Genomic DNA, 12,636 nt, shown 5'->3' with positions numbered 1-12,636 from the left:
ACATGTCAATTTAATAGTAAAATTCTGGCAACTAAGCAGACAGCTTTTTCCGTACTGTAAAATGTTGTAAAAACACAATTTTACAGTAACATTTTGTAAATGTAAAGTTTTTACTGTAAAATCAACAGTCTACTTAAAACAATTGATATAAATAATAATGAAATCCAGAGGCAAATTCCTACATTATTCACTCTGATGGCAGCCATATAACTGCCATGTGGCCCTCAGTGAAAACCACTTTCACATCCCTGCCCTAGACCCACAACTTATATTTAAAAAGCACATAAAGAGAGTCTCAAAAGTAGCGAAAAGTAACTTCAACTGTTTTAAGCTAATTAGAAATGTCATAATTGTCCAGGGTGTTACGCCCGACTGCAGCTGGGATAGGCTCCAGCACCCACTGCCACCCCGAAAGTGACAAGCGGTAGACAATGGATGGATGGGATACCCATTAGAGCAGATAAGATGTTCAAGTATACCATGCTTTTTCCACATATGTGGTATTGTGGAACAACTGGGCTCAGGCATGGCCTCTACAATCAGGACCATGACATTTGTGTACAAGCAGGTCTTGGAAGGTTATGTAAGGCCTCTACAATCAGAACTATGACATTTGTGTACAAGCAGGTCTTGGAATGTTATATAAGGCCTCTACAGTCAGGACCATGACATGTGTGTACAAGTAGGTCTTCGAAGGTTATGTAAGGCCTCTACAATCTACAATCAGGACCATGACATTTGTGTACAAGCAGGTCTTGGAAGGTTATGTAAGGTCTCTACAATCAGAACCATGACATTTGTGTACAAGCAGGTTTCGGAAGGTTATATGAGGTCTCTACAATCAGAACCATGCCATTTGTGTACAAGCAGATCTTGGAAGGTTATATAAGGTCTCTACAATCAGGACCATGACATTTGTGTACAAACAGGTCTTGGAAGGTTATGTAAGGCCTCTACAATCAGGACCATGACATTTGTATACAAGCAGGTCTTCGAATGTTATATAAGGCCTCTCCAATCAGGACCATGACATTTGTGTACAAGCAGGTCTTTGAAGGTTATATAAGGTCTCTACAATCAGAACCATGCCATTTGTGTACAAACAGGTCTTGGAAGGTTATGTAAGGCCTCTACAATCAGAACTATGACATTTGTGTACAAGCAGGTCTTGGAAGGTTATACAAGGTCTCTACAATCAGAACCATGACATTTGTGTACAAGCAGGTCTTGGAAGGTTATACAAGGTCTCTACAATCAGGACCATGACATTTGTGTACAAGCAGGTCTTGGAAGCAACTGAAGAAAAGCAGTGTCAAATATTGAATCTTCAACATTTTGAAAGTGTTATTCAAATATGTTTCTTGAAGCCTATTTTCAAAATGTTACATAATGTAGCCCCAAAGCCTCTTAAGGTATATTAAAAGACATAACAGTAATAAGGTAAGTAAAAGCATGATGGTTGTGAACTATAAAATATCACACCAAAAAACTACATTTGGACAATCTGCCTTTCCCATCGCATGCTGTCAACTCTGGAATGAACTTCCAACAGAAATGAAAGTAGTCCCAGATAGTAAGCTGTTGACAAGATGGCTCAAGGTAAAACAAAGCTGTCACTTTGAATTGCGGTAAGGCACCGATGGCTTGAGGCTAATGGCTCTTCCGACTTGCCTTATTTCAGCGTATCAGTGCCTCTCAACTGACCAAAATCAGGTCGAAGATGCCAGGTGACTCTCCAAATCAGTGGTCAAAATCTTCAGACTTAATAAAAACTCCGGTAGCCGAAGCGGAGCCTTTTTCTTTGCTCATCTAATTAGTTACTATGTTCATCTATTTACTATGGTAATCTAATTAGGTACTATGGTCATGTAATGAGTTACTATGATAATGTAATTAGTTACTATGGTCATCTAATTAGTTACTATGGTCATTTATTTACTATGGTAATGTAATTAGTTACTATGGTCATGTAATGAGTTACTATGGTCATTTAATTAGTTACTATGGTAATGTAAGTCACAGCAGCTCAGACGTACCAAGCAGTGTGGGTGGGGAGTGTTTCCAGAGCCTGAAATGTGGGTGTCTCTTTCTGTGCCACATCAATAAGGAATGCACTCCCAACAGGTGTAAAAGAAAGGGCATCTCTATCCTCCTTCAAAACCGCACTAAAAGAACACCTCCAGGCAACTACAACCCTAAACTAACACCCTCCCTTCCACATAATACCTCTTCGGATTGTAAATAATCAAATGTAAACAATCAAACAATCAAATGTAGACTTTTTCTTATACTTTCTGATCTCTCTCTCTATGTCCACTACTTGCTGTACATAGCCTACTAAGTCAGTCCTACACTGTTCCAATGTCCATTTCTCTGATGATGCAATTGTTGATGCTGATTGGTGATGACTGAAGTGATGATAACAACCAAACCTAACCCCCCCCTCCATATCCCACCCCCCGGATTGTACATAATGTAAATAATTCAATGTATGTACTCTGATGATTATCTTGTGTGATGACTGTATTATGATGTTAGTATATATTTGTATCATGTATCAATTTACGTGGACCCCACTTAAACAAGTTGAAAAACTTATTGGGGTGTTACCATTTAGTGGTCAATTGTAGGGAATATGTACTGTACTGTGCAATCTACTAATAAAAGTTTCAATCAATCAATCAATCAAAAGGGACAGACGTGGAAGGAGATTTTGACAACAAAGTTGTAAAGCTTAGTGATATATCACATATATCAGATTGTAGGTGGGTTTGTTTCCCCTTCATGTTCATATTTCACTGTGTTTGTTGCATTTTTGTTATGTTTCGCTTGATTGTAAAATATGTGGATGGAGAGGGGGTGTGACGTTCATATGTTGTCAATATTCAGTGTTTTATCCTTCATAGTTAATATTGTAACATTCTTTATTTTCATGTACATTCTGAGTGTTTCATTCAGTGAAAAAAAGGAAAATTCCATTCCGTTTTTTAAGTGGTCTGTCATAACGTTTTTAGCATTCAATGAGACATTATTGTGAGGTTTTGTATTAGTGTTTCTAAAAAGAGACATACCGGCCCCCAGACACATTTTTTTTCTCCAAATTTGGCCCCCCGAGTCCAAATAATTGCCCAGGCCTGCTGTAGATGGTAGTCGTCAGACTGTGATTGCAGAATAAATGATAGTTGCTAGCTGTAGTGTTGCATGTACCCTGGTGCTGTAGGGGACTTCTATGGAGAGCAGGACTTCTTGTGGTCTCAGCAGTGTCCTTCTGTATCCTACAAAGAAGCGGTCGTCCATCTGAACCACGCGACTTCCATCTGACCAGCAGAGAGAAAGGAGACGTTCAAAGGTCACACAAGTCCCAGTTCTGAGAAGGTAATTCATTTCTGTGTTACCTTTGTCAATCAATGTGAGTTTACAGCTGGCCACCATAAAAACTGGATTAAGGTCTGATATGGGGCTGGCAGTCATGATGTTACCACCAATGGCCTAACATACAGCACACATGCAGGTGTTTAGTGTCTTCAACATATGCTGCAGCTGGGTTCTGCCACTCACTGCAACGTTGCGTATCTGCAGACCGGCAAACCAGCGCAGCTGCTCCAGCAGGGCGAGGAAGACTTCAGTCTGGTGAGGAGGAAGCGTGGCTACGGCCTGTTTTAGCACCGATTCCATTTGGCTGAGAGTGCAGGCCGCACCAAACACAATACCTGCCATCACATTGCAAGCGTTGTTTTTCAAGCATATTCATTTAGAGTTAGGGACTCACCATCACTGGTGTGTTCCACTCTGTGGAGCTCGGGGATGAATGCTGGCGCCAGAATGACTGGATACAATATGTTCTTGAACTTTACTTCTATACCTGCACACACACAGTAAACTGCTACTGCATGTGTTTGTGTGTTTGTGTGTGTGTGTGTGTGTGTGCGTTTGTGTTACACGTACCCACTTCAGTGTTTCCTACCACCACTCGGGCTTCGGGATGTTTCCATTTCAGATGCACAAACGTGTCCAGGTTGTCAGGCTGCAGCCACACTGTCCTCTCGCTTTGGAAGCGCAGTGAACATGTCTTCTGATTTTTGCTGAGAGCCTAAATGGGTCAAGGGCAAAGAGACATCAACATTGTGTTGGGCTGTGACTTGAGTAGTTGCAATTAACAATTAAAATAGGGAAGATAATAGACGAAGCGCATAACAATTTGGGACAGTCACTGTCGTAATGTTCTCCCTCAGTGAAGTTGTCAGGTTGTGTAAATGGTAAATAAAAAGAGAATACAACAAATCCTTTTCAACTTATATTCAATTGAATAGACTGCAAAGACAAGATCTTTCATGTTCACACTGAGAAACTTTGTTATGTTTTGCAAATATTAGCTCATTTGGAATTTGATGCCTGCAACATGTTTCAAAAAAGCTGGCACAAGTGGCAAAAAAAGAGTGAGAGAGTTGAGGAATGCTCATCAAAGACTTATTTGGAACATCCCACAGGTGAACAGGCTAATTGGGAACAGGTGGGTGCCATGATTGGGTATAAAAGCAGCTTCCATGAAATACTCACTCATTCACAAACAAGGACGGGGCGAGGGTCACCACTTTGTCAACAAATGCCTGAGCAAATTGTTTAAGAACAACATTTCTCAAGCAGCTATTGCAAGGAATTTAGGGATTTCACCATCTACGCTCCGTAATATCATCAAAAGGTTCAGACAATCTGGAGAAATCACTGCACGTAAGCAGCAAGGCCCGTGACCTTGGATCCCTCAGGCGGTACTGCATCAAAAAGAGATATCAGTGTGTAAAGGATATCACCACATGGGTTCAGGAACACTTCAGAAAATCACTGTCAGTAACTACAGATGTTGGTGGATTGCCCCCACCAAACAATGGACCACAATATTCTCAAGAAATCAAACTTAAGGCTGCTACCGATAATGAGTCAGTGTTCATTTTGTGCTTCCTTTGATGTTGTCAGGTAAATGATAACATTAGATTCAAAGTATACTTAGTGTTTTTTGCACAACATTTATACTTTTTCTCGTTAATGTGCATTGGCGCTCTTTTTATGTAGATTTCTTGTTTAGTTGTAAGTATAAACTAGAAAGTTCCTGCAAAAATGTTGATGGGCCTGCTATCTGTGCCCTGGACCTCTGGCCGGGGGTCGTCGGAAGCCGGCATACTTTTAAGAATGTGTCGAGTGTCTGAATCCGTGAGATTTAGGTGTAACTGTACAAAATGAGCCCCAGAGCTAGCCTAAAATAGTAGCATGTTTACATAAAAATGCTAACATTTAGCATGTGCGCAAACGTTAGCATGATAACAGTTAGCATGTTGCATATACCAAGTTATATGACTCAAATGTGTATGTATGGCTGTGAAAATAGAGGAAAAAGTGTAAAATTAGATGAAAAACTTGGCATGCTGCAGGGCTGAAAACCAACATTGAATGCCCGTGACCTTGGATCCCTCAGGCAGTGCTGCATCAAAAAGCCACATCAGTGTGTAAAGGATATCACCACATGGGCTCAGAAACACTTCAGAAACCCACTGTCACTAAATACAGTTGGTCACTACATCTGTAAGTGCAAGTGAAACCTCTACTATGCAAAGCCAAAGCCATTCATCAACAACACCCAGAAACGCTTCGCCTGGTCCGAGCTCATCTAAGATGGACTGATGCAAAGTGGAAAAGTGTTCTGTGGTCTGACGAGTCCACATTTCAAATTGTTTTTGGAAACTGTGGACCAAAGAAGAAAAGAAGCATGGGGACTGTTCTAGGGTGAAAGTGTAAAAGGCAGCATGTGTGATGGTATGGGGGTGTATTAGTGGCCAAGACATGGGTAACTTACACATCTGTGAAGGCGCCATTAATGCTGAAAGGTACATACAGCTTTTGGAGCAACATATGTTGCCATCCAAGCAACGTTACCATAGACGCCCCTGCTTATTTCAGCAAGACAATGCCATGCCACGTGTTACATCAGTGTGGCTTCATAGTAAAAGAGTGTGGGTACTAGACTGGCCTGCCTGTAGTCCAGACATTGAAAATGTGTGAAGGCTAAAATTTGAGAAGGGAGACTGTTGAACAACTTAAGCTGTACATCAAGCAAGAATGGGAAAGAATTCCACTTCAAAAATGTGTCTCCTCAGTTCCCAAACTTTTACTGAGTGTTGTTAAAAGGAAAGGCCATGTAACACACTGGTAAAAATGCCTTTTTTGCAATGTGTTGCTGCCATTCAATTCTAAGTTCATGATTATTTGCAAAGTTTCTCAGTGTGAACATGAAATATCTTGTCTTTGCAGTCTATTCAATTGAATATAAGTTGAAAAGGATTTGTTGTATTCTCTTTTTATTTACCATTTACACCACCTGACAACTTCACTGCTTTTGTACTTTGTAAATGGATCAATCGTAATGAAACTCTGAAAGCAGCGTTTTGTATTGTTTTGTTTTTGTCAAAAAAAAAAATAGTCAAGTGAAAGAATCGTGCTTTTTGGGGTCAGCAAGCACGACTCAAGTGATTAAGATTCATCTCAGTGGGAGACATTGATTGAAGACAAGTTTTTCCAGTTAGGAGCTCCGTCACAGAACCATTTAAGTTTGAAAGTTGAGTAAAATATTTGGAATGATCAAATAGTTAGTAGTTAATAATTGGTTATTGCCTACAAAACAATATTACTAAACAATTGGTTTCACATGTTACGCTAAAAAGATCCACAACTGATGGAACAATCAAAATACAAGAAGTTGAAGAACAAAGCTGCAGAAGCCCTGAACAACTTCTTTGCGGAGTCATGGACTAAAGCAACGCCCTATTGTGTCTATCCCCTACCAAGAGCTACACCAAGTGACATCTGTAGCATAGGTGAGATGAAGCTAACCCTCACTCGGCTGCACCCCCAGAAAGCAAGTGGGCCGGATGGTATTCCCACCTGGCTGCTGAAAGAACATGCAGAGGACCTGGCACCGGTCATCACACATCTGGCCAACTGCTCTTTCCAACAGGGGTGTGTCCCCGATGTATGGAAAGAGTCAAATGTCTGTCCCATACCCAAAGGCCAAGACCCTGGCTCAATCTCAGACTGGCGTCCTATCTCACTAACTTCTTGTGTGGGGAAAACAATAGAACGTTTTGTGTTGAAAAAGCTTATGCCAACCCTGCTTGAAGTGTGTAAAAATCAATATGCATATCTGCCTAAGCACAGTACTACAACGGCTCTAATGCACACCTGGCTTACTGAAACCCACTCCAAACCAACCATGGTGAGAGTACTGTTGGCAGATATGTCGAGAGCTTTTGATGTAATTGACCATGGGATCCTGATGCAAAACATACTGGACCGAGGACTGTGCCCACATCTGACAGCCTGGCTACATAGTTACATCTCAGGAAGGAGACAGAGAGTGGTGGCAAATGGAGCTCACAGCCCCTGGATTGAAGTTACATCTGGGGTGCCACAAGGGGGTGTTGTCTCCCCATATGTCTTCCTCCTTTATAAGGGGTGCTGTGTTTGAGGACACCCTTGATGTCGGATATGCAGACGACATCGGGCTATGGAGAGCGATCCCCATATCCAGCATCATGTCAGACACAACCATGTGCCAGGAGGCACAAAGGCTGGACGAATGGGCAGCAAATAAGAAAATGATACTCAACGGGAAGAAGTCATTAGAACTCCGGATATGTTTTGCCTGAAATCCATCACAACCTCCTGCACTGAAGTTGGGGGGACAAGAGGTCCCTGTCGTGGGAACCACAAAGTACCTGGGTTACCACCTCCATCAAAACCTGACTGGAGATGTGCACATGGAGAAGGCAATCAAAACGGCCTCCAAGCGGCTGCACGACCTCACAGTCATGGCGAGACATGGACGACCTGCAGACGACCTTGTTACCATCTACACCACTCTCATCAGGCCGTGTCTGGAATATAGCTCAGTGCTCTTAGTGGGCTGCTCCAAAAAACAACAGGCAGAGCTAGAGCGAGTCCAGAAAGGTGGCTGTAAAATCATTACGAGGAGAGCTGGAAACATCTCACAACCACTACCATCACTCCAGAGAGGAGAGAGTTTGCTGCAGTGAAGCTGGTCAGGGATATGCATGATGAGCAACACCCTCTGCATGACCCTAACCCTCCAACACCACTGCCAGGACATTGAGGAACCAACATAAGCTGGCTGAACCCGAGCCCAAAGCCAAGACAAACTTAAAAACTCAACCCTGCATACTGCAATTAAACTGTATAATGATACTATCTAATTAAATAAGTAATACAGTCATATACCAGAATGCTAATAGTTTCCATGCTGCTGTTGCCCTGAAAATGTTTTTTATATAAAATACTGTCTGTTCTTTTCATTTGTTTTATTTTTGTTTGTTTGATATTCATTGTAAAGTTCAGCTGTTTTTTCAGTGGGGCCCTGACTCCACTGCAAGCATGAATGAATAAAGTCAAGTCAAGATGTGACTAATCCCTTCAAAGTACACTTCTTCCCTTCCCACATCTGACATCACAATTGTGTGTCTGCTGGTATTTGATTGGAGACACAGACTTTATGCTGAAAGCTAGTATTTGATTGGAGACACAGACTTTATGCTGAAAGCTAGTATTTGATTGGAGACACAGACTTTATGCTGAAAGCTAGTATTTGATTGGAGACACAGACTTTATGCTGAAAGCTAATATTTGATTGGAGACACAGACTTTATGATGAAAGCTAATATTTGATTGGAGACACAGACTTTATGCTGAAAGCTAGTATTTGATTGGAGACACAGACTTTATGCTGAAAGCTAGTATTTGATTTGAGACAGACTTTATGCTGAAAGCTAGTATTTGATTGGAGACACAGACTTTATGCTGAAAGCTAGTATTTGATTGGAGACACAGACTTTATGCTGAAAGCTAGTATTTGATTGGAGACACAGACTTTATGCTGAAAGCTAGTATTTGATTGGAGACACAGACTTTATGCTGAAAGCTAGTATTTGATTGGAGACACAGACTTTATGCTGAAAGCTAGTATTTGATTGGAGACACAGACTTTATGCTGAAAGCTAATATTTGATTGGAGACACAGACTTTATGATGAAAGCTAATATTTGATTGGAGACACAGACTTTATGCTGAAAGCTAGTATTTGATTGGAGACACAGACTTTATGCTGAAAGCTAGTATTTGATTTGAGACAGACTTTATGCTGAAAGCTAGTATTTGATTGGAGACACAGACTTTATGCTGAAAGCTAGTATTTGATTGGAGACACAGACTTTATGCTGAAAGCTAGTATTTGATTGGAGAGACAGACTTTATGCTGAAAGCTAGTATTTGATTGGAGACAGACTTTATGCTGAAAGCTAGTATTTGATTTGAGACAGACTTTATGCTGGAAGCTAGTATTTGATTGGAGAGACAGACTTTATGCTGAAAACTAGTATTTGATTTGAGACGGACTTTATGCTGAAAGCTAGTATTTGATTTGAGACAGACTTTATGCTGAAAGCTAGTATTTGATTTGAGACGGACTTTATGCTGAAAGCTAGTATTTGATTTGAGACAGACTTTATGCTGAAAGCTAGTATTTGATTGGAGACACAGACTTTATGCTGAAAGCTAGTATTTGATTGGAGACACAGACTTTATGCTGAAAGCTAGTATTTGATTGGAGACACAGACTTTATGCTGAAAGCTAGTATTTGATTGGAGACACAGACTTTATGCTGAAAGCTAATATTTGATTGGAGACACAGACTTTATGATGAAAGCTAATATTTGATTGGAGACACAGACTTTATGCTGAAAGCTAGTATTTGATTGGAGACACAGACTTTATGCTGAAAGCTAGTATTTGATTGGAGAGACAGACTTTATGCTGGAAGCTAGTATTTGATTGGAGAGACAGACTTTATGCTGAAAACTAGTATTTGATTTGAGACGGACTTTATGCTGAAAGCTAGTATTTGATTTGAGACAGACTTTATGCTGAAAGCTAGTATTTGATTTGAGACGGACTTTATGCTGAAAGCTAGTATTTGATTTGAGACAGACTTTATGCTGAAAGCTAGTATTTGATTGGAGACACAGACTTTATGCTGAAAGCTAGTATTTGATTGGAGACACAGACTTTATGCTGAAAGCTAGTATTTGATTGGAGACACAGACTTTATGCTGAAAGCTAGTATTTGATTGGAGACACAGACTTTATGCTGAAAGCTAATATTTGATTGGAGACACAGACTTTATGATGAAAGCTAATATTTGATTGGAGACACAGACTTTATGCTGAAAGCTAGTATTTGATTGGAGACACAGACTTTATGCTGAAAGCTAGTATTTGATTTGAGACAGACTTTATGCTGAAAGCTAGTATTTGATTGGAGACACAGACTTTATGCTGAAAGCTAGTATTTGATTGGAGACACAGACTTTATGCTGAAAGCTAGTATTTGATTGGAGAGACAGACTTTATGCTGAAAGCTAGTATTTGATTGGAGACAGACTTTATGCTGAAAGCTAGTATTTGATTTGAGACAGACTTTATGCTGGAAGCTAGTATTTGATTGGAGAGACAGACTTTATGCTGAAAACTAGTATTTGATTTGAGACGGACTTTATGCTGAAAGCTAGTATTTGATTTGAGACAGACTTTATGCTGAAAGCTAGTATTTGATTTGAGACGGACTTTATGCTGAAAGCTAGTATTTGATTTGGACACAGACTATGCTGAAAGCTAGTATTTGATTGGAGACACAGACTTTATACTGAAAGCTAGTATTTGATTGGAGACACAGACTTTATGCTGAAAGCTAGTATTTGATTTGAGACGGACTTTATGCTGAAAGCTAGTATTTTATTTGAGACACAGACTTTATGCTGAAAGCTAGTATTTGATTTGGACACAGACTTTATGCTGAAAGCTAGTATTTTATTTGAGACAGACTTTATGCTGAAAGCTAGTATTTGATTGGACACAGACTTTATGCTGAAAGCTAGTATTTGATTGGAGAGACAGACTTTATGCTGAAAGCTAGTATTTGATTGGAGACACAGACTTTATGCTGAAAGCTAGTATTTGATTGGAGACACAGACTTTATGCTGAAAGCTAGTATTTGATTGGAGACACAGACTTTATGCTGAAAGCTAGTATTTGATTGGAGACACAGACTTTATGCTGAAAGCTAGTATTTGATTGGAGACACAGACTTTATGCTGAAAGCTAGTATTTGATTGGAGACACAGACTTTATGCTGAAAGCTAGTATTTGATTGGAGACACAGACTTTATGATGAAAGCTAATATTTGATTGGAGACACAGACTTTATGCTGAAAGCTAGTATTTGATTGGAGACACAGACTTTATGCTGAAAGCTAGTATTTGATTTGAGACAGACTTTATGCTGAAAGCTAGTATTTGATTGGAGACACAGACTTTATGCTGAAAGCTAGTATTTGATTGGAGAGACAGACTTTATGCTGAAAGCTAGTATTTGATTGGAGACACAGACTTTATGCTGAAAGCTAGTATTTGATTGGAGAGACAGACTTTATGCTGAAAGCTAGTATTTGATTTGAGACAGAGACTTTATGCTGAAAGCTAGTATTTGATTGGAGACACAGACTTTATGATGAAAGCTAGTATTTGATTGGAGACACAGACTTTATGCTGAAAGCTAGTATTTGATTCGGACACAGACTTTATGCTGAAAGCTAGTATTTGATTTGAGACACAGACTTTATGCTGAAAGCTAGTATTTGATTGGAGACACAGACTTTATGCTGAAAGCTAGTATTTGATTGGAGAGACAGACTTTATGCTGAAAGCTAGTATTTGATTGGAGACACAGACTTTATGCTGAAAGCTAGTATTTGATTGGAGAGACAGACTTTATGCTGAAAGCTAGTATTTGATTGGAGACACAGACTTTATGCTGAAAGCTAGTATTTGATTGGAGAGACAGACTTTATGCTGAAAGCTAGTATTTGATTTGAGACAGAGACTTTATGCTGAAAGCTAGTATTTGATTGGAGACACAGACTTTATGATGAAAGCTAGTATTTGATTGGAGACACAGACTTTATGCTGAAAGCTAGTATTTGATTCGGACACAGACTTTATGCTGAAAGCTAGTATTTGATTTGAGACACAGACTTTATGCTGAAAGCTAGTATTTGATTGGAGACACAGACTTTATGCTGAAAGCTAGTATTTGATTGGAGAGACAGACTTTATGCTGAAAGCTAGTATTTGATTGGAGACACAGACTTTATGCTGAAAGCTAGTATTTGATTGGAGACACAGACTTTATGCTGAAAACTAGTATTTGATTGGAGACACAGACTTTATGCTGAAAGCTAGTATTTGATTGGAGACACAGACTTTATACTGAAAGCTAGTATTTGATTGGAGACACAGACTTTATGCTGAAAGCTAGTATTTGATTGGAGACACAGACTTTATGCTGAAAGCTAGTATTTGATTGGAGAGACAGACTTTATGCTGAAAGCTAGTATTTGATTGGAGACACAGACTTTATGCTGAAAACTAGTATTTGATTGGAGACACAGACTTTATGCTGAAAGCTAGTATTTGATTGGAGACACAGACTTTATGCTGAAAACTAGTATTTGATTGGAGA

The 12,636-nt window shown here is 39.7% G+C and overlaps 1 protein-coding gene across 1 annotated transcript in view; it reads right to left on the bottom strand.

Annotated features, from left to right (window-relative positions):
- xdh (xanthine dehydrogenase) overlaps positions 1–12,636 on the bottom strand; it is a 50,011-nt gene that overhangs the window by 21,609 nt on the left and 15,766 nt on the right. Inside the window, exons 9-13 of the mRNA XM_061924167.2 lie at positions 3,946–4,090; positions 3,770–3,862; positions 3,559–3,710; positions 3,396–3,489; positions 3,208–3,317 (exon numbers count right to left, since the gene is read on the bottom strand). Coding sequence (XP_061780151.1) covers positions 3,208–3,317; positions 3,396–3,489; positions 3,559–3,710; positions 3,770–3,862; positions 3,946–4,090 — 594 coding nt within the window. The remainder of the gene's footprint in view (positions 1–3,207; positions 3,318–3,395; positions 3,490–3,558; positions 3,711–3,769; positions 3,863–3,945; positions 4,091–12,636) is intronic.

The sequence above is a fragment of the Nerophis lumbriciformis genome, linkage group LG28 (genome assembly GCF_033978685.3).
Source record: "Nerophis lumbriciformis linkage group LG28, RoL_Nlum_v2.1, whole genome shotgun sequence".
Taxonomy (NCBI): domain Eukaryota; kingdom Metazoa; phylum Chordata; class Actinopteri; order Syngnathiformes; family Syngnathidae; genus Nerophis; species Nerophis lumbriciformis.
The sequence above is the reverse complement of the archived record's forward strand: the minus strand, read 5'-3'. Positions and strand labels throughout refer to the sequence as shown.